The following is an 18369-nucleotide window of genomic DNA, read 5'->3' as shown; positions in this document are numbered from 1 at the left end:
TAATTTAGTTTTAAAGTGGTAGTAAACTCTGCCCCTCCAGTGCTCCTTATCAATGCAGCCAGTATGTTCAAGGTTTCCAACACATTTTGTCCAGTTGGATGACCACTTGGGATGTCTCTTACTTGCATTTGGTGCAGATTAGAAATTTGTTCCACTCCGTCCGAAGCTGGCACTATGTTGATTACGGTCTTCTGTGCCCGCAGCACTTTGAGCTTTCGCCCTGTTGCCCCCTGTCGGAAATCTCGCGCATGCACAGCGAGTACATTGTGTGTTCAATACAATCAGTCAATCTCTTCTCCTCTTATGGGAATATGGAGCGATGCCGCAGAAAGGACTGAGCAAGGGGCGGCACGTTATCACAGGGACTAAGGCACGAGAAGCATGTCATAAGCAGAGGTAATTATGCGCATGCGCTGGTAACTTCATACAACAGAAATGGTCTGCAAAAAAAGCAAGCATTATAGAATAGATCTAAAGACAACGATTTGCACAGTATTGTTATTCAAATGAGTAAAAGAGTACTTTGAGAGTTTACTACCACTTTAATAAAGGAACCGGGTAAAATTCAAAAGTAAATAGTCGCTTGGCGTGACTTTCTTTTTTACAATTTTGAAAGGAGCAATTTATTAATGTTCATGTGTAGCCACATTTGTTTGCTTGGAACACAATTAAAAAAAAATATATATAAAAAAACCTAGGGACATATTTATAAAGCATAGAATGTTACATTCGTGAAAACATCACTGCAGGTGAATCATACTGCTTTTAAATTAGCGATTCACCTGCAGTAACCATTTACTGTCACATAAACCTCTTTATAGAATACAACCAATAGTGAAGCCATACAAGCAGCAAGATAAAGAATGAGTGTCTGAAATCCTATTATGAAAGTTCAGAAAATTGTGATTTGCACACAAGTCTTTGAAGTAAAATAGCTCTTTTATTGATAAATAATTAAAAGCAATAAGAATAGCTCCCCCATGAGCGACATTTGAGGCTTACAACTGGCTCTTTTTCAAGCCCAAAGCAAAACGTCACATCCCTCATTTACCCAATTCATATCCATAGTGTAAGCCATACACCAATCTCCAGTAACAACTAAGATGCAGCCCCAAAACCACCGGACCTGGTGGTGGTGACTTGGCTCCTCCTGTAATCTCATTATGTAATTTGTGTTAAAAAAAAAAAAAAAAAAAAAAAAAGGACAACATTGTTCTTCCTAGAATGTATTTTTCAGCTCAGCGAATAGGAAAAAATGGGGCAGATCAGTTGGAAATTACTGAAAAGGTTTAAAACCTTGTGCAAATGTTTAGGGAATCTTATCTTCCAAAAAAGTAACCCCTTAGTGTGTTTATAAACACAATAGAATATTGAAATTTTCCATAAACTATTGATGTTAGACTTCGATGAACAAAAGTTATCCAATCCCAAAACCTCAAATTCAATTTCCAATATTATGAATGGGGAACACATTTAAAACATTTTAGAGATCTTCACTTTAGAGTTAAACCCAAATAATGATCCCAATATTCTTCTACCTCTGATATGCGTGGGGATACCTAGTGTGTTGTGCATTGAGCATTTTACTGATGTATGTCTATAATGTACAGGGTGGCACAGTGGTGTAGTGGGTAGCACTTTTGCCTAGCAGTAAGAAGGGTCGCTGGTTCAAATCCCAACCATGACACTACCTGCCTGGAGTTTGCATGTTCTCCCTGTGCCTGCGTGGGTTTCCTCCGGGTACTCCGGTTTCCTCCCACACTCCAAAGATATGCTGGTAGGTTAATTGGATCCTGTCTAAATTGTCCCTAGTATGTATGAATGCGAGTTAGGGACCTTAGATTGTAAGCTCCTTGAGGGTAGGGACTGATGTGAATGTACAATATATATGTAAAGCGCTGCATAAATTGACGTAAATATGCGTAAATATAAGTATCTGAAATAAATAAAAATAAATATAGGCATGTACATGAGGAGGTCTTTGGACTGGCTCAAAACTGTTTTGTGTTGTGATAAATTACATTCGAATGCACATTACCATAGCGGACCATCTACAGCCCATTGGGTAAAACATGGTAGGGCTTCATTGGCTGATTAAAAAGTTTTGCCTGTGACGATCTCATTGGTGTGCAGCTTTTCCTTTGTATTGTACAGAGTTATGTGTGGAGGAGTGACAGTCTCCTAGACAGCATATGAGAGGAGTGTTTGGAGGATTGGAGAGGTTCTTTGACTCTATGCAGCATCTACAGTAGATCACAAACAAAAATTTCCCAGCACACTTACCAGCTAGCCTGCAAACAAACCAAATTCACCCGGTCTAAAAATTCACGTTAAAAACAGAGGGTTTTGTTGCACATATTTGCAAATAATATGTGGAAGCCTTAAAGCTCACATCAAGGCTCTTCTGTATACTGCAATCTTAACTCTCTAGTTTTGAGAGTCTTCAAGTTGGAAAATAGAGAATATAAATATATATATATATATATATATATATATATATATATATATATATATATATATATATATATATATATATATATATATATATATATATATATATATCTCAATTTATAGCTAGCCTTTGCTGTAAAGTGCACATGGAAGGACAATGTACATCACAAACAAATAAAAATGTTAGAGCAGTTCTTTGACTATGCACCATCTACAGTAGACCTAATTGTGCCTGCACTATAAACGCACACAGTGGCATTGAGGTATTTAGGCAAAAATTGTTTTTTTTTCCTAACTTCTACTACTGTGATAGTATTGACACGGTTTCAGATTATTTGTGGGTTTATTAGACCTAGTGCTTCCTCTGCCTTTGATCCATATAGAGTTCAGGGACATGGAATTCCTGGTCTGCATTTTACCTGCCATTGTTCTGGACTTTTAAGGCCTCAAAAACATAGAAATACTCAGGAGGTAATAGAGCTGCTCAATTAATCGTCAAGAATCGTTATCGCGATCTTGACTAAAGTGTTTCACAATTCTTTCTATGCAAAGAATTCTCTGCTCTTCTGAAGCCACAGCCCTCAAAAGAAAGGAAGAGAAAAACCAGGCAGTCTGCCAAAAAACAAAACATTCTTTATCAGTTGAACTTAAGTATAAACATTATTCCATTGACAAATTGTTACAGACTTCCTGTGTAAGTGAAAAAAGTTTAACCACTTAAAGCGGAGCTCCGCCGAAATTTTATTTTTTTTTTTTAAAAGTCAGCAGCTACAAATACTGCAGCTTCTGACTTTTAAAACATGGACACTTACCTGTCCAGGGAGCCCGCGATGTCAGCACCCGAGGCCGAACCGTCTCTCGGTCCTCGGGTGCTGCCGCCTCCATCTTCGGTAAGGGAATCAGGAAGTGAAGGCTTGCGCCTTCACTTCCCGGTTCCCTAATGCGAATGCGCGAGTCGCGCAGCGCAATACGGATGGTCCCTGCTGTCTCTTGGACCCGTGTGTTTCCCAGCAGACAGCGGGGGGGGGGGGGGGGGGGACAGGAAGTGGCGTAAATAACCACAGATTCTGTGGCTATCTATGCCGGAAGTGGGTACAGATACCTGTAATATACAGGTATCTGCACCCCCCCTCCCCCCTGAAAGGTACCAACTGTGATGCCGGAGGGGGGGAGGAATCCGATAAGTGGAAGTTCCACTTTTGGGTGGAACTCCACTTTAAACACTAAACCTTTTTCTGACATTTGTTGGTTTCAAGTTAAAATAATTTTTTTTGCTAGAAAATTACTTAGAACCCCCAAACATATATATATTTTTTAGTAGACACCCTAGAGAATAAAATGGTGGTTGTTGCAATATTTTATGTCACACTGTATTTGCACAGTGGTCTTTCAAGTGCAATTTTTTGGGAAACAATTACTTTAATGAATTAAAAAAAAAAAAAAAACACACACACACACACACACACACACACACAATCTAACCAGTAAAGTTAGCCCATTTGGGTTTTTTTTGTTTTTTTTGTATAATGTGAAAGATTTTACGTTAAAAGAATCGTGATCTTTTTATTCTAAGCAAAAAAATTGTGATTCTCATTTTGGCCAGAATCGTGCAGCTCTAAGAGGTAAGTACCTTCATTTATGCACTTTGCATCCTAAACTTTCTGCTGTGGGCTTGGCCTCACAAAAGGTGCTTGGTGAGCCTGGAAGGAGAGGGAGAACACTGTACACACATAAAGATATAGTTTAAAGTAGTGCTGAATGCCTATAGACTGCTTCCAGATGAGCTCTGTGGTGTCTGTAAAATTGAGCTGCATTCATGTTGCAGCATTATAACTGTCGCAGGAAAACTGCAGCATACACGGAATCATACAGATTACTCAGGTTCAGTGCCTTATGGAAAATAAAGCCTGCTGGAATTTGTATAACATCACTGTGTGGCTTTTGTGGTCTTCTAAAAAATTTTTGGAAACCATATATTTATCTGAGACTAGAATATAAAATATGGAAGGGAAACGCTTAAAAATGCACAAAAAACTGCATGCTTTTTCAGTGTGAATCCAGTAATACAATAAGTGTACAGTGATAAGGTTATTTAGCTACATTTTTCTGGAACAAACTGCATGAATATCACTTGATCCCGGTCTCTCTGCACAGGTGTGACCCTCTGTTAAGTAGGCACTATAGGTCTCCAATCAACAGGGAGCATGATCTTCGCTGATTGGAAATCTGACATAACAAGGGGTATGTCTGAGCTTTGCAGAGACACCTCTGCTCCACACAAGTCAAGCATCTTTCTCTGCAGCATGCTGGTGGGAGGCTGGCTTTTCTGCTTGAGCTGTGCATACTTTCTAATATAATTTAAAAAAAAAAAAAAGCTTTAATGGCCGATTTAGACTTGCAGCTGGGGAGAGTTTAAAAACAAAAGATTTAACCACATTTTTAGCACTCCCCTTCCCATTAGTTTGCAAAGGCAGTGGACAGGAGTGTTCATATGTTGCTTTGCTTTGTGCCCACACCAAAAATGATCACCCCTGTAGTGTTCGGTGGAAAGTACCTCCACAGAATGCAACCAATTTGATTGTAGAAGTGACATAAATGCCCCACAACCGCATGCAATGCATGCGGTTGCGGTGCATTGGTGTGGCATTTATGGAGTTAAAACAGGTGGTGAGGAAGAGTCATATTGCTTTCACACTGCCTGCCAAACTCCTGAAAAGCAACCCTAACAGATTGCTTGTCAGAAGTGTGGCAGTTCAGCCACACATCTAAGCTTAGCCCAGGTCCAAGACTAGCTTTAGTTTTTCCTTGCTAGGTAGAATGGTGTAAAGTAGCAAGAAGCTTGATTCATGACTGTGTAGATGAGTGCGGTAAGTGGTTTAGCACAATGTTTACATAGTTGATGCAGTCATGGAACAAGTGCAAGTTATTTATAGTAACATTTTTCAATGTAAGAAAAAAAAAAAAAGTTTGAATAAATTTGAGTGCATTTATTTTTAGTAAGTCTGCACATTTTTACTTTTTAAAATTTACAGGAGACACATTCAAAATTTGCTTGCATCACCCTCTTAAAAAAAATAAATAAATAATTTTTTCTAGCAAGAGAAATCTTGCTGTTGCAGTGTTCATAAAATTGATGGTTTGATGACAGCCACACAAGATCCCTTTTAGCTGATAAGTGTGATTGTCTTTAACTCTAAAATGTGTGAAAGCATCAGTCACTTCTTGTGATCTTGCTACACGATTAAAATTGGTATCTTTCATTAGCTAAAACACCTGCCTGAAGGCATTAGGAATGTGTTACAAATGCCTCTTTGTTTCCCCGCAAACAGCCTGAAACATTAATTTTTTTATTCTGATTGAAAAATTTGGTCAGCGTTTGAGTCAAGTGCAAATGAGGAGTTTATCGAGCAAATAACCTCATTATGCATCTCTTTTATTTAACATTTTCTGTCTGTCTTTATTAACAATGCATCTTGTATAAGAGATTGTGCACCAACAGTATATCTTGCTTAGGAAATACCACTACATGCCTTGTAGTTGGTCTGGGCCTTTTTGGGAGCGTGATGCCCTCCATACATCATTTACTAGTATTTCAGGAGATAGGTTGTCTTCTATTATGTGATACTAGGGTGAGATAATTGGCGTCCTCTCTGAATAGATGCTTTGTATTGCTGTATCTATAAAACAAAGCTGTGTTTGTAAACATAACTTGTGAAAATAGAAAGGCCATACTTTCTGGTGAAGATGTTCACTGAATAGCAAGGGAGAGTAAGGGGGAGGGGGGGGGGTGTAAAAAAGAAACTTTTGTTTGCAAAATATAATAATATAGCTTTGATTTCACTGGATAATTGTTACTACTAAATGTGTCTAATATATAGCAATCCTTTGTAAAGCTACTTTTTTAATTAACAACTCCTACTCCCTAGTATGCTTTTATTAGGGTAAGGTTTTACAGCTACATCTAGTCATTTATTGGCTTGTGTAGATTAAAATATCAGTAATAGTTTGAGGTAAAAATTCACGCCGGTATACGTGCGCAAAACACTGTACCCGTACGTCGCGGTGTCATCCGCGCACCCGTGGGTCCCACAGACTGAATGTCCACCGGTGGCCCACGATCGTGACATGGAGAGGCAGAACGGGGGATGCCTATGTAAACAAGACTTTTACCTGTTCTGCCTAGCAACACAACAGGGATCTACTGCTGCTTGTCATCGGGAGAAGTGATCTGGCATGTTCTAGTAAGCCCATCCCCCCTACAGTTAGAACATGCTGAGGGAACACAGTTAAACCCTTGATCGCCCCCTAGTGTTTAACCCCTTCCCTGCCAGTGACATTTACACAGTAATCAGTGCATTTTTATAGCACTGATCACTGTATAAATGCCAATGGTCCCAAAATAGTGTCAAAAGTGTCCAATCTACCTGCCGCAATGTTGCAGTCACGATAAAAATCGCAGCTCGCCACCATTACTAATAAAAAAAAAAAAAAAAAAAATTTTATTAATAAAAAGGCCATAAATCTATCTATCCCCTATTTTGTAAACACAATAACTTTTGTGCAAACCAATCAATATACGGTTATTGCGATTTTTTTTTTTTTTAAATAAATATTGGCTCAAACTGTGGAAGAAATTTTTTTATATATATTTTTGGGGGATATTATAGCAAAAAGTAAAAAATATAGCTTTTTTTCCCCCAAAATTGTCACCCTTTGTTTATAGCGCCAAAAAAAAAAAAAAAAAAAAAAAACACACAGGAGGTGATCAAATACCACAAAAAGAAAGCTCTATTTGTGGGGGAAAAAAGGATGTCAATTTTGTTTGGGTACAACATCGCATGACCATGCAATTGTCAGTTAAGGCAACGCAGTGTCGTATCGCAAAAAAGGGCCTGGTCAGGAAGGGGGAAAATCCTTCCGTGTGCAGCAGCCCCCCCAAACACTTACCTGAGGTCCCTCTCTGTAAAGCGATGTCCACGATTCTACCTCCTGATTGGCTGCCACTGCTGTCAAAGTCAGCTAGCCAATCAGGAGTGAGAGGGCAGGCCGGGGCACGGTGTCTTAATGGACACAGGGAGCTGTGACTTGGCTCGGGTGCCCCCACAGCAAGCTGCTTGCTGTGGGGGCACTCAACAGGAGAGAGGGACCAGGAGCACAGAAGAGGGGCCCGAGAAGAGGATTCTGGCTGCTCTGTGCAAAAGCACTGCAACACAGCATGCAAATATAACATCCGTGTTATTTTTATAGGAAAAAAAAAAAATTATATTTTTATAGTTCCTCTGGAACTCTCTTCCTCAATCTGTTCGGCTATCTCCTACTCGGATTGCCTTTAAGCGATCCCTGAAAACTCATCTCTTCAGGGAGGCCGGTCACACCTCCAACTAACTGAACTTTTATCATCACTTTCATCAGCTCATTCCCCACAGCTATAACCTTTTGTACCACTTGCCCACCCCATTAGATTGTAAGCCCCTGATTGTCACTTTTACCTATGTGAAGCCTTATTCTAGGCTTCCCTATAGGTAGTGAAAATATCTCCTAAAACGTGCACGGTTTAGGAGATATTTACCTTGTAGTACGCCGATGTCATCGGCGCATGAGCTGTGAAGAAACTGACCTCCATGCGGTTTCTTTACTCGCAAGTGCCGTGACTAACAGCTCCCAAGCGCATGCGCAGGAGTGACTTCACGCAGCTCTGGCCAATCACAGAGCCGGAGCCTGCAGCCCCGGAAGGAAGAGGGGCAAAGATGGATGTGGCCACCAGCGGGGACAGCACTGGCTTTGTTTGCAGGTAAGTGCCACATAATGGGCTAGCATGCGATGCATACTAGCCAGTTATGCTTTTACTTTGCAGGGAAAAAGAGGAAGTAAAACCCATTAGGGTTTACGTCCTCTTTAAGAGCAGGGTCCGCTTAACTCTCTAGTATTTTATTGTATTGTAACTACGGTCTCCCTTAACATTATAAAGGGACGCGCAAACTGTTGGTGCTATATAAATACTGTATAATAATAATTAGTATTTCTAGTGTCAGTTTGTGTTTTGCTATATTATAATAAAAGCGTATACAAAATATTTGGCTTTTGAAAACTTATAAGGTCCCGTGCACACTGGGTATTTAGTCCTGGTGCATCAGGCTCCAGCATTTAGGTACAGGCAGTAGGCACAGGCACACAATCCAGCCACACTGCCAGCAGCATGTCAAACTCTTGAGTGGCTAACAGCTGCTGCGTCTACTCCACCTAGTGATACTAACATTTAATCGTATTATGCACCCAATGACAAGTGCTCAGCACACAGACTTGGGACTGGATTTGTACCCGTACCTTCCACCCATTTCTAAATGCCAGAGCTTCATGCACCAGTGACAATTTCCAAGTGTGCATTGGGCCCTGGGAGAGTGCTCACTTGTGTTGCAGTTTTACTCTAGACCGACAGAAGTTTGCATTGGAGTCTGAGTTCCTAAAATTACAATGTACACAAGTTTTGGCATGGGTTACATAAATGTGTGAATTGTTTCATTCCATCCAGAAAGTAAGATTTGCGGTCTTACAGTGGGTTAGTCAAACTTTGACAAAAAACACATGGAAGCCGCTATGTAGCGCTGCACCATATACTCCAGATTTAGTAAATCTCCCCATAGTCTCCAAGCATCTACAGTATAAAAACTATCAACATGATCTGATCATCCACAACAACCTGAAAAGTTGTTTGAGGACAGGACAAACCAAAAAATTAAAAAGGCAACAGAGAAAATAAACACAATTTTCTTTGTTTGCTCTCTTGCTGTGTGCTGAAGCTTGCCATCATTCAACTATTTACGTGTATTAAATACCTGGTTGAATTACCTACTGTGAGTGGTAAAAAAACAAAAATAAATAAAACAGCCAATTCTCTGGCTGTTGTGTTACCACTTTCAGTATTAAGAAGCCGATATGATTGATGGAAGCCTCTTCTCTCCTGCTAGCCCCTCACAAGGACACACATGCAAAGGCTTTGTGGGGCAAGTGAGTGGGAGTCAGTCAGCAGAAATGACAAGTATTTGTTTAATATGCTTACAGGTTATGTTTTATACTATAGAAAGTACCTTACATATTCTTTAAAGAATATCACGTGACCACAACAGCATCCGATAGGCCCTGTGTAGCTAAAGGACTACCTAATCAACTTCCTATAGATATGTCTGCAGCCTGCTCCATCCCCGAATCTCACAGTGCAGCAAAAAATGTATTCATAATCAGTTATTTCAGATGTCCAATACACTGTTGCTTACATTGTGGTCATTTATAGGAAACACTGGAAATACGTTTAATGACACTTAAAAGGAGAAATAAAGAATTGTAAAAAAAAAAAAAAAAGAAAAAAAGCCAAAGTACAGAACACTGTAATATGTATGCTGTATTACATTATTGCAGTGCTGTACAGCATAAGTTTGGTTTATCGTCCATCAAATTAACACACAATATTTATGGCCAACTTCAGCAGGCAACACAGGATTTCCCAAAAACAGCCACAATTGTTCTTCACATGCTTATGTGACCATGCATCACCAAATATCTCAGAAGGCTGCTAACTACATAACTGTTGCTCTCTTACAAGCTCTGAAGCTATATACACTAAATTTGTTTACACAATCACACAAAGCCTTGGTTTACATCAGCGTTTCTCAAATGTTCATGTTTTGTGGATATCCAATAAGACGCTAGTATACTTGAGAATATGCAAGTTTATCTGAAAACTGTGCTCTGCAGGTGGGACTTGATGTCACATTTGGAAACAATTCACCTGTAGATAACGGGTAACCATATAGGCTTCTGCCTACCTCTCGATATCAAAGCAGCATAGGCATCATTTGAGAACAGCAATGGCTTCCAGACAATACCCATCCCCCCCTGGATGATGAGAGCCGTCAGTACCCACCTGGATCAACTACATATGTGCGTCTATTTTACCATTCCCCACAGGTGGTCAACTTGCCACCAAGAATGTGAAATCTCAGATGGCCTGATCTACAGGTGTAAAAGGAAGGTCAATATTTAAAAAGAGAAGAAGCAATTCAGTAACCCACTGACGGACAAGCAGAATGTTTTGTTTTATTGAGTATTTATACAACTGTACCAGTGCAAGATTAGATGCTGATTATATTAAATGCCAACTGTTGGTTTATCATACCAATCACATTTAAAATACAAGCTTTTGCTGACAAACACATACTCCCTCTTAAATATTTTCACACAAACATACATTTTATTAAAAAAAAAAATGGAGTACTTATTTTTACATTCTGCTTCATTTAGCAAAACTAAAGACACATGCAGCACAGAGCACATTCTTTGTCTATACTTACATGTGTAGCCTTCAAAAACATTCATATAGATTTTGATAGTAGAATTTTTAAAATGCACAAAGCAAAAAACAGAGATAATACTACTTGTACTCCAGTGCAAGAAACTAAAAACACTCACCATAAACACCACATATTTAACGCTCAGCTTTTATAAAATGTTAAATTATATTGACTTGTGTTTTAAAACGCACACTAAATTATATATATATATATATATATATATATATATATATATATATATATATATACACATATATACACACACACATATACACACACACCCTTGGTGACATCTAAGCTATGCTTAACTATTTCTCTAAAGTGCAGCATCATTGAATTGACAGTGGTCATATTTTGTTTAGAAGCCTATATGTACTCTAGTAGATGTTAATATTCTTGCTCATACTGTATTTAAAAAAAAAAAATCACATTAGGACTTCATTACATGCAAATATTTTATTTAATACTGGGACAGCTTTATAACAGCCGCAAAGAAAAAAAAAAAGCTTTTAAAATCCACAGGAAATCATAAATACTGTCTGATGCAGCCATCACAACAAAACCCTTAAAATCTAAACTATTAAATGTTTAGGATAACATGAATAAAAAAAACAAACAAACAAACACACACACACACACACACACACACCACACTGTACACCCTGCAAATTTTAATCTTTAAAAAGATAAAAAAAATGAATTTGAAGGCAGTTCCTGAAACTAAACTTGTAATCAAATTTAAGTTCTGATGCTTATATAGTATGCATACAGTACTACTGACAAGCCATTTGAAGTATCTGACTAGATAAAAAAAAAAAAAAAAAAAAACCCACACACACTGCAAGAAAGAAATCATACCATCGCTACTTTTTTTACTTGAGCTAGCAACATATCTCCACTGACGCCTTGTGAATGAATGACATGCAAGATGTGTGAATTCTTACAAGGTAACATATTTTTAATAAGGGAGGAAATTTAAAACAGAGTTGACAATCATGTCATTTACACAGAAATCAAAAAGCCAACAAAGAACTTAAGTGTTCACAGAAATAGCTACAAAATACTGCAATTGCTGCAAAATACTCACTAAATCTATTACCTAAAAACTACATCATACAAAGGCTCCATCATTTTAAAAGCATTATGTACACAAATGCCATGACGATCCCCTGTGCATTAACCCTTCAAGTAAACTGGAATCAATCTGCAAACACAGAGACAAATTTCTTTTAAAACAGACCAAGTTTTGAGTCATCAGTTGTTAAACCAATAGACTTTAAATGACTGCAATAGTACTTTTATGTATACCATAAATTTAGACAACTACATATAAAATTTAAGAAAATGACATTTAATAGACATTTTGGTACCAATACTATAGTTTCTATAGTTCTAGCAGGTAGACATATTGCACAACAACTTCTTTTATGAATCGAAATACAGAAGAAGTTTCAAGAATAAAACATGGAAATAGAGATGGTAAACATTTGTCAAATTTTTCCTCAAAACCAAAATTTAGATATAAAACAGAAAACAAAAATCATAAATTATGATAAACCCAAGTCTACCAAACTGTACTACAATCAACTCAGAAATGAACCTTGCTATAACATAGCTATACCTCAACATTCAAATACCTCCAATCTACATCAGAAAAGGTCAACTGCAATAGACCACCGTCTTTAACATACCAATTTAAATGGGCATTTAAAGAGCTAAAACAAGACAATTACATCATAGTAGAATCAAACCAATATTCAAAAGTCAGCACTTTAGATATAGCCGTGATACAATGTATCCAGGTAATATCTTAGGCTGTCATAATGTAATCTGTCTTGCACACTACATCTGGTAGTACTAGCTACATGCAGCAAAACATGTGGAACCAATTTGAAGGCTATCCATGTTCCTTCCAATAGATTTAGTAATCAGCCCTTTGTTTCTTCGTTTTGTTTAAGTGAGCCTTATGTCCTCTAAAGCATAGAAGCATGAATGTTAAAATGGTGTTAAGAATCTCTTATCTGTTTTTTAAAAAATTTACAAGGCAGAGAAGTACTAGACTACAAAAATAAAGTGTGCACATACTCAGTTCAGTCAAAAACACAGCACACAAACTTATTTATCCATTCCAAGCGTTGGCTGTAAAGAATGCCAGCAAAATGGTCACAGCTAAACCCATTCCAAAATCTGTTCATTAAAACCATTTTTAATAATAATGTATATAATATTATTTAAAAAAATATTTCATATAACAGTGCTATTGGCTTAAGAGAAAAACCATACGGGACTACAAAAGGAGAAATAGCAATGCTATGAAATACAAACTTACAGAAAACAATTACAAAAGTGATAAAATCAACCGCAACAAACTAAACACATCACTTGTAAACAAGAACCACCAATTGTGCAAAGTAATAAATCTCATATTAACCATTCCTTACCAGATCCACTGAACTGACTGCTTCCTAGTGTAGTTGGTCTGGTTTTCCCACTATTAACAGGTGGGGAAAACATCTGGAAAACAGAAGAATTGGATTCAGATTTATTGTACTTCAGTATATATAGCAACAAATATTACAATACCTGACTGCTTGCTTACTATGAGGTATTTTTTACCTTCTTTGTCTCAAACAAACAATCTATGGTAGGCATAGTAACCTTAAAAAAAACAAACACTGAGCTTTACACTACGACAGATTACAGCATCAATCCCATCCACTTGTGTACAATATAAAAAAAAATGCATCCTAATCTTTCTGGGGTCTACCTTGGATAATTAACTCCACAAATACACACTGTTTAAAGCAGAAGATTTAATTATTCAAGGCAATAAGTGTGGATTAAGCCATCATCCAGATAGGTTACTTCATTTTATCTCCAGTTTTACATTTAAAGTACATAAAGTATTAAGCAAATTTTAAGCAACTGTAATTGGATTTGCTGCCTTTAGGGTCAATGAACAGCCTCCGAGTTCTAAACCAATTGACCCCCTTTTAGTCCTTTAAGTGATTACATGTTACCAGTCTAGACATGACTTCAAAGTAAAGGTGTCTAGCAGTCTGCGTGTTTCAGGAGCTGCTTTTACCATGTAGTAGGAAGAAGCCATAAGAGCCCAAAGGATATCATACCGCACTGAAATCCAGGAGGTCACTCAGCTCCTTGTCTGTGCCTATAGCGGCCATCCGCTGCTGAGGATTCATCTCCAGCCACTCAGATCAGCTCCTAGAGAAGGAGAGACACACTTACCAGCTGCATCACAAGCAACCCCCCCCCCCCCCAGTCTGCCTCTACCCGGACACTAGAGGGGGAGGCAGACAGTCACTTCCCCAATATAAATGTATAAAAGAAGTTAACCCCCCTCCCCCACCATTATAAATATATCCATTATTAGGTAATTAACCCCCTCCCATTTACAATACACAATCAGATTGTACAAACTCCTTTAGATCAACCAGCAACTCTGTAGTGCAAAGGCCAGCCTGATTTGATACCATTTAAATAAAAGGTTTAGGGGTTTGTCCTCAGATTACATCGTTTTGGTAGATCTGATGGTGGGCATACATGCTTTGATTTTATCCGAACGATGTGCAATTTAATCAAAAAGAATCAGAAACAAAACAATGACTCCTAACTTCCCTTTTAACTGAGCAAGAGTCGACGGGCTCAATGTGATCAAATACAACATTATTGATCACATCTCATCCTATCGGATGCCTGACAGAGATTGGACAATCAGACTGTATAGCGTGTGGCCAACTTATGTCTTTGCAGGCCTCTTCTGTCCTGATCAGCTCATCTAACACTGGAATGTCAGGCAGAGAAGACAAATAGAGAGAGATTGTTCTTCTTTCCCATTTGTAAAGAAGTTAAAGCTACCCATGTCTCTGCTTTTCCTGCCCTGATCAGAACATCCGAGAGGCAAAGGACTGGACAGGCTTTCCTGGCCCTGATCATCCCAGATGAGAGGCACAGAATGTAAAGGTGATGAAGACAGTCACTTCCCCAACTAAAATAAATGTAGCCATTATCTGTAAAGAAGTTAAACTGCACCGTCCAACCCGCCTTCCAGCCTCTACCTCTGTCCTGATCAGCCCATCTTACACCGAGATGAGAGGCAGAGAATGTAAAGGACACAGACAGACACTTCACTAACACAAATGGATCCAAATCCTTTACAAATATTGGATAGCAGTGTGTTGGGAAAGTGTCAGCATGTCTCCATTTACATCCTTGGACATATCTCGGTGTCAAGAGGGACTAATCAGGACAGAGGTAGAGGCTGGAGGGAGGGGAGATCATTCAGTTTAACATCTTTACAAATAAGAGGTACATTTTAGTATTTTCAGCCTAACTATCCCCCCACCCAGTCTATGTTCTGCTGACCCCGACTATCCTGATCAACCCATCTGACACCAGGATGAGGGGAAGGGAAAGGGATTTGTGGGGGGGGGGGGGATTATGGGAGGGCAAACAGTCACATCCATCCCCAACCTAAATGTATCTATTTTTACTAAAGAACCCCCCCTCCCCCAAATCTATGTGTCTCTCCTGACCTCTACCCTGATCAGTACAATGGGAAGGGGTGCAGAGAGAGACAGACACTTCCACAACTAGACTGTCTCCATTATTCATACAGAAGTTATACCCCGTCCAATAGTGTGATCTCCCCCTGTCCTGATCAGTGTACTGGGAGGGGGCGCAGACAGACACTTCCCCAAGTAGAATGCGCACCCCCCCCCCCCCAAATCTGTATGGGATGGGGGGATATTGGGGGGCTGCCACTTCTATAACTATAATGTCTCCATTATTTGTATGGAACCCCAAACCTCTCTTTTGACTCACTTTCATAACCAAGAACCTCCCCCAATGAGGTGTGCAGGGAGGGGGTTGGGTAATAGGTGATGTGTGGGAAGATGATTTGAAGATCGGGGTGGCGGTAAGTGATGAGGAGGGGGGAGTATGATGGGTATCGAGGGGGGTAAGTGATGAGGAGGGGGGAATATGATGGGTATCGGGGGGGGGGGGTAAGTGATGAGGAGGGGGGAATATGATGGGTATCGGGGGGGGGGGTAAGTGATGAGGAGGAGGGAATATGATGGGTATGGGGGGGGGGGGGTGACGAGGGGGGGATATGATGGGTATTGGGGGGGTAAGTGAAGAGGGGGGGATATGATGGGTATTGGGGGGGTAAGTGAAGAGGGGGGGATATGATGGGTATTGGGGGGGTAAGTGAAGAGGGGGGGATATGATGGGTATTGGGGGGGATATGATGGGTATTGGGGGGGGTAAGTGATGAGGAGGGGGGGTAAGTGGATGAGGGGGGATGAGGAGGGGGGAATATGAAGGGTATGGGGGGGTAAGTGATGGGAAGGGGGGGGTAAGTGGAGGAGGGGGGGGATAAGATGGGTATGGGGGGGTAAGTGATGAGAAGGGGGGGTAAGTGATGAGAAGGGGGGGGTAAGTGATGAGAAGGGGGGGTAAGTGATGAGAAGGGGGGGTAAGTGATGAGAAGGGGGGGTAAGTGATGAGAAGGGGGGGTAAGTGATGAGGAGGGGGGGTAAGTGATGAGGAGGGGGGGTAAGTGATGAGGAGGGGGGGTAAGTGATGAGGAGGGGGGGGGTAAGTGATGAGGAGGGGGGGGTAAGTGATGAGAAGGGGGGGTAAGTGATGAGAAGGGGGGGGTAAGTGATGAGAAGGGGGGAATATGATGGGTATGGGGGGGGGGGGAGTGACGAGGGTGGGGATATGATGGGTATTGAGGGGGTAAGTGATGAGGAGGGGGGGTAAGTGGAGGAGGGGGGGGTGATGAGGGGGGGGGGTTACGTGATGAGGAGGGGGGATATGATGGGTATGGGGGGATTATGATGGGTATTGGGGGGGGGGGGGGGAGTGATGAGGAGGGGGGGGAAATGATGGGTATTGGGGGGGGGAGTGATGAGGAGGGTTATATGATGGGTATTGGGGGGGTTATGATGGGTATTGGGGGGGTAAGTGATGAGGAGGGGGGGTAAGTGGAGGAGGGGGGGGTGATGAGGGGGGGGTGATGAGGGGGGGGGTTACGTGATGAGGAGGGGGGATATGATGGGTATGGGGGGATTATGATGGGTATTGGGGGGGGGGGGGGAGTGATGAGGAGGGGGGGGAAATGATGGGTATTGGGGGGGGGAGTGATGAGGAGGGGGTGATGATGAGGGGGGGGGTTACGTGATGAGGAGGGGGGATATGATGGGTATGGGGGGATTATGATGGGTATTGGGGGGGGGGGGGGGGAGTGATGAGGAGGGGGGGGAAATGATGGGTATTGGGGGGGGGAGTGATGAGGAGGGTTATATGATGGGTATTGGGGGGGTTATGATGGGTATTGGGGGGGGGTGATCCATGCCCGGAGACAATACAGGAGAAGTGCCTCCCCTCCTCCACTAACAATAGGAGACAAGTTGTGGTGTAAGTTAGTGGAGGGGGATGGGGGGTACACAGGGGGGGAGGGGTAGACAGGGGGATGAGGACCCCGCACACTGACATGGGGGGGCACACCGGGACTGTCCCGTCCCCCCCTCTCTCCCCCCGGGCCCCCCACTTACCTTTTTTCCGTCTAAACATCCAACAATTGGGTTGAAGTTTCCGCCTGTCCCGCTCCAGTCTCCTCCCCGTCCCGGGCGGAGAGCTCTGGCTGGGCTCCGGTGAGGCTTTGTGCGGCTTTAGTGCGGTTTTGGCGTGTCGGCGGAGCCGCTCCTCTCCCCGGTAGAACTTGTGGCTGTCTCCCTCCCTCTCCCTCAGGCAGACATTTTTTTCGCTCCCCGTCGAGCCTGAGCACCACGTTAGAGCTCCGAGGGATCCCTCCGCCCCAGGCACACGGCCGGCGCTACATTCTCCTCGCGCCGACTCCTCCGCCGATCCAATGTGAGGAGGTGAGGGGGCGGGGACTATGGGGGCGGAGGGATACACAAAGCGAGGACTGCGAAGCCCGGTCGGGATTGGCTCGGCGTGTGAGGGAGGACGCTGCTAATTGGAGCCGTGTGAGCGGCCTTCTCAGACGGGGTCGGTCAGGAGGAGAGCAGCTGCGGGGCCCCTCTGTGGGGTTGCAGAAGACGAGTGTGTCAGGCGCAGCGATCGATGCTGTCACAGCCGGGTGATGAATGTTCTGTCACTACAGCGGGCGGCTTCATTAATTCCGACAAGTCCCGGCACATGGGACAGCCGGGGGAGGACGGCGCGCCCCGTCCCGGCTCCACTCCACTTGTTGTGGATATAGTCCCTTGGCTGGATGGAGGGCGCGCTCCCGCGGCTGATAGACGTGTTAATGAGGCTCGCCCACGCTGAGCGTGCACGCGACCTCCCCCTCCCCCCTGTACAGCGGCTGAGCGCCTGCTGAGGCTCCTCCGCTCCGCGCTGTGTGCAGCTGCAGCCCCGCTGTGTGCGCGCCCAGACGGGGACGAGTCTCTGGGGGTCACTCAACTTTATTAGTCCCCCTCACTGACTGCTAGGAGACATTTACAAAATATTCTACCCTTTTACTGCCCCTCCCCCGATGCAGGGGTTAAAACACAACTAAGGCCCCATTCACAATGACAGG

General features: G+C 42.0%; 1 protein-coding gene across 13 annotated transcripts in view; it reads right to left on the bottom strand.

The window, feature by feature from the left end:
• Positions 1-18054, bottom strand: part of TCF12 (transcription factor 12) — a 278333-nt gene extending 260279 nt beyond the window's left edge. For 2 of the 13 annotated variants that reach the window (XM_073618789.1, XM_073618791.1), the window contains exons 1-3: positions 17378-18043; positions 13925-14018; positions 13238-13310 (exon numbers count right to left, since the gene is read on the bottom strand). In XM_073618789.1, coding sequence (XP_073474890.1) covers positions 13238-13310; positions 13925-13996 — 145 coding nt within the window. In that variant the 5' untranslated portion in view covers positions 13997-14018; positions 17378-18043. Of the gene's footprint in view, positions 1-13237; positions 13311-13881; positions 14019-17377 lie in introns of those variants that run through there. The other 11 variants (XM_073618788.1, XM_073618790.1, XM_073618786.1 and 8 more) reach the window with 10 other exon arrangements.
• Positions 18055-18369: the final 315 nt, after the last annotated feature.

Source organism: Aquarana catesbeiana, linkage group LG03, assembly GCF_042186555.1.
Source record: "Aquarana catesbeiana isolate 2022-GZ linkage group LG03, ASM4218655v1, whole genome shotgun sequence".
NCBI lineage: Eukaryota > Metazoa > Chordata > Amphibia > Anura > Ranidae > Aquarana > Aquarana catesbeiana.
Note: the sequence above shows the minus strand (reverse complement) of the source record. Positions and strands in the feature narration are given on the sequence as shown.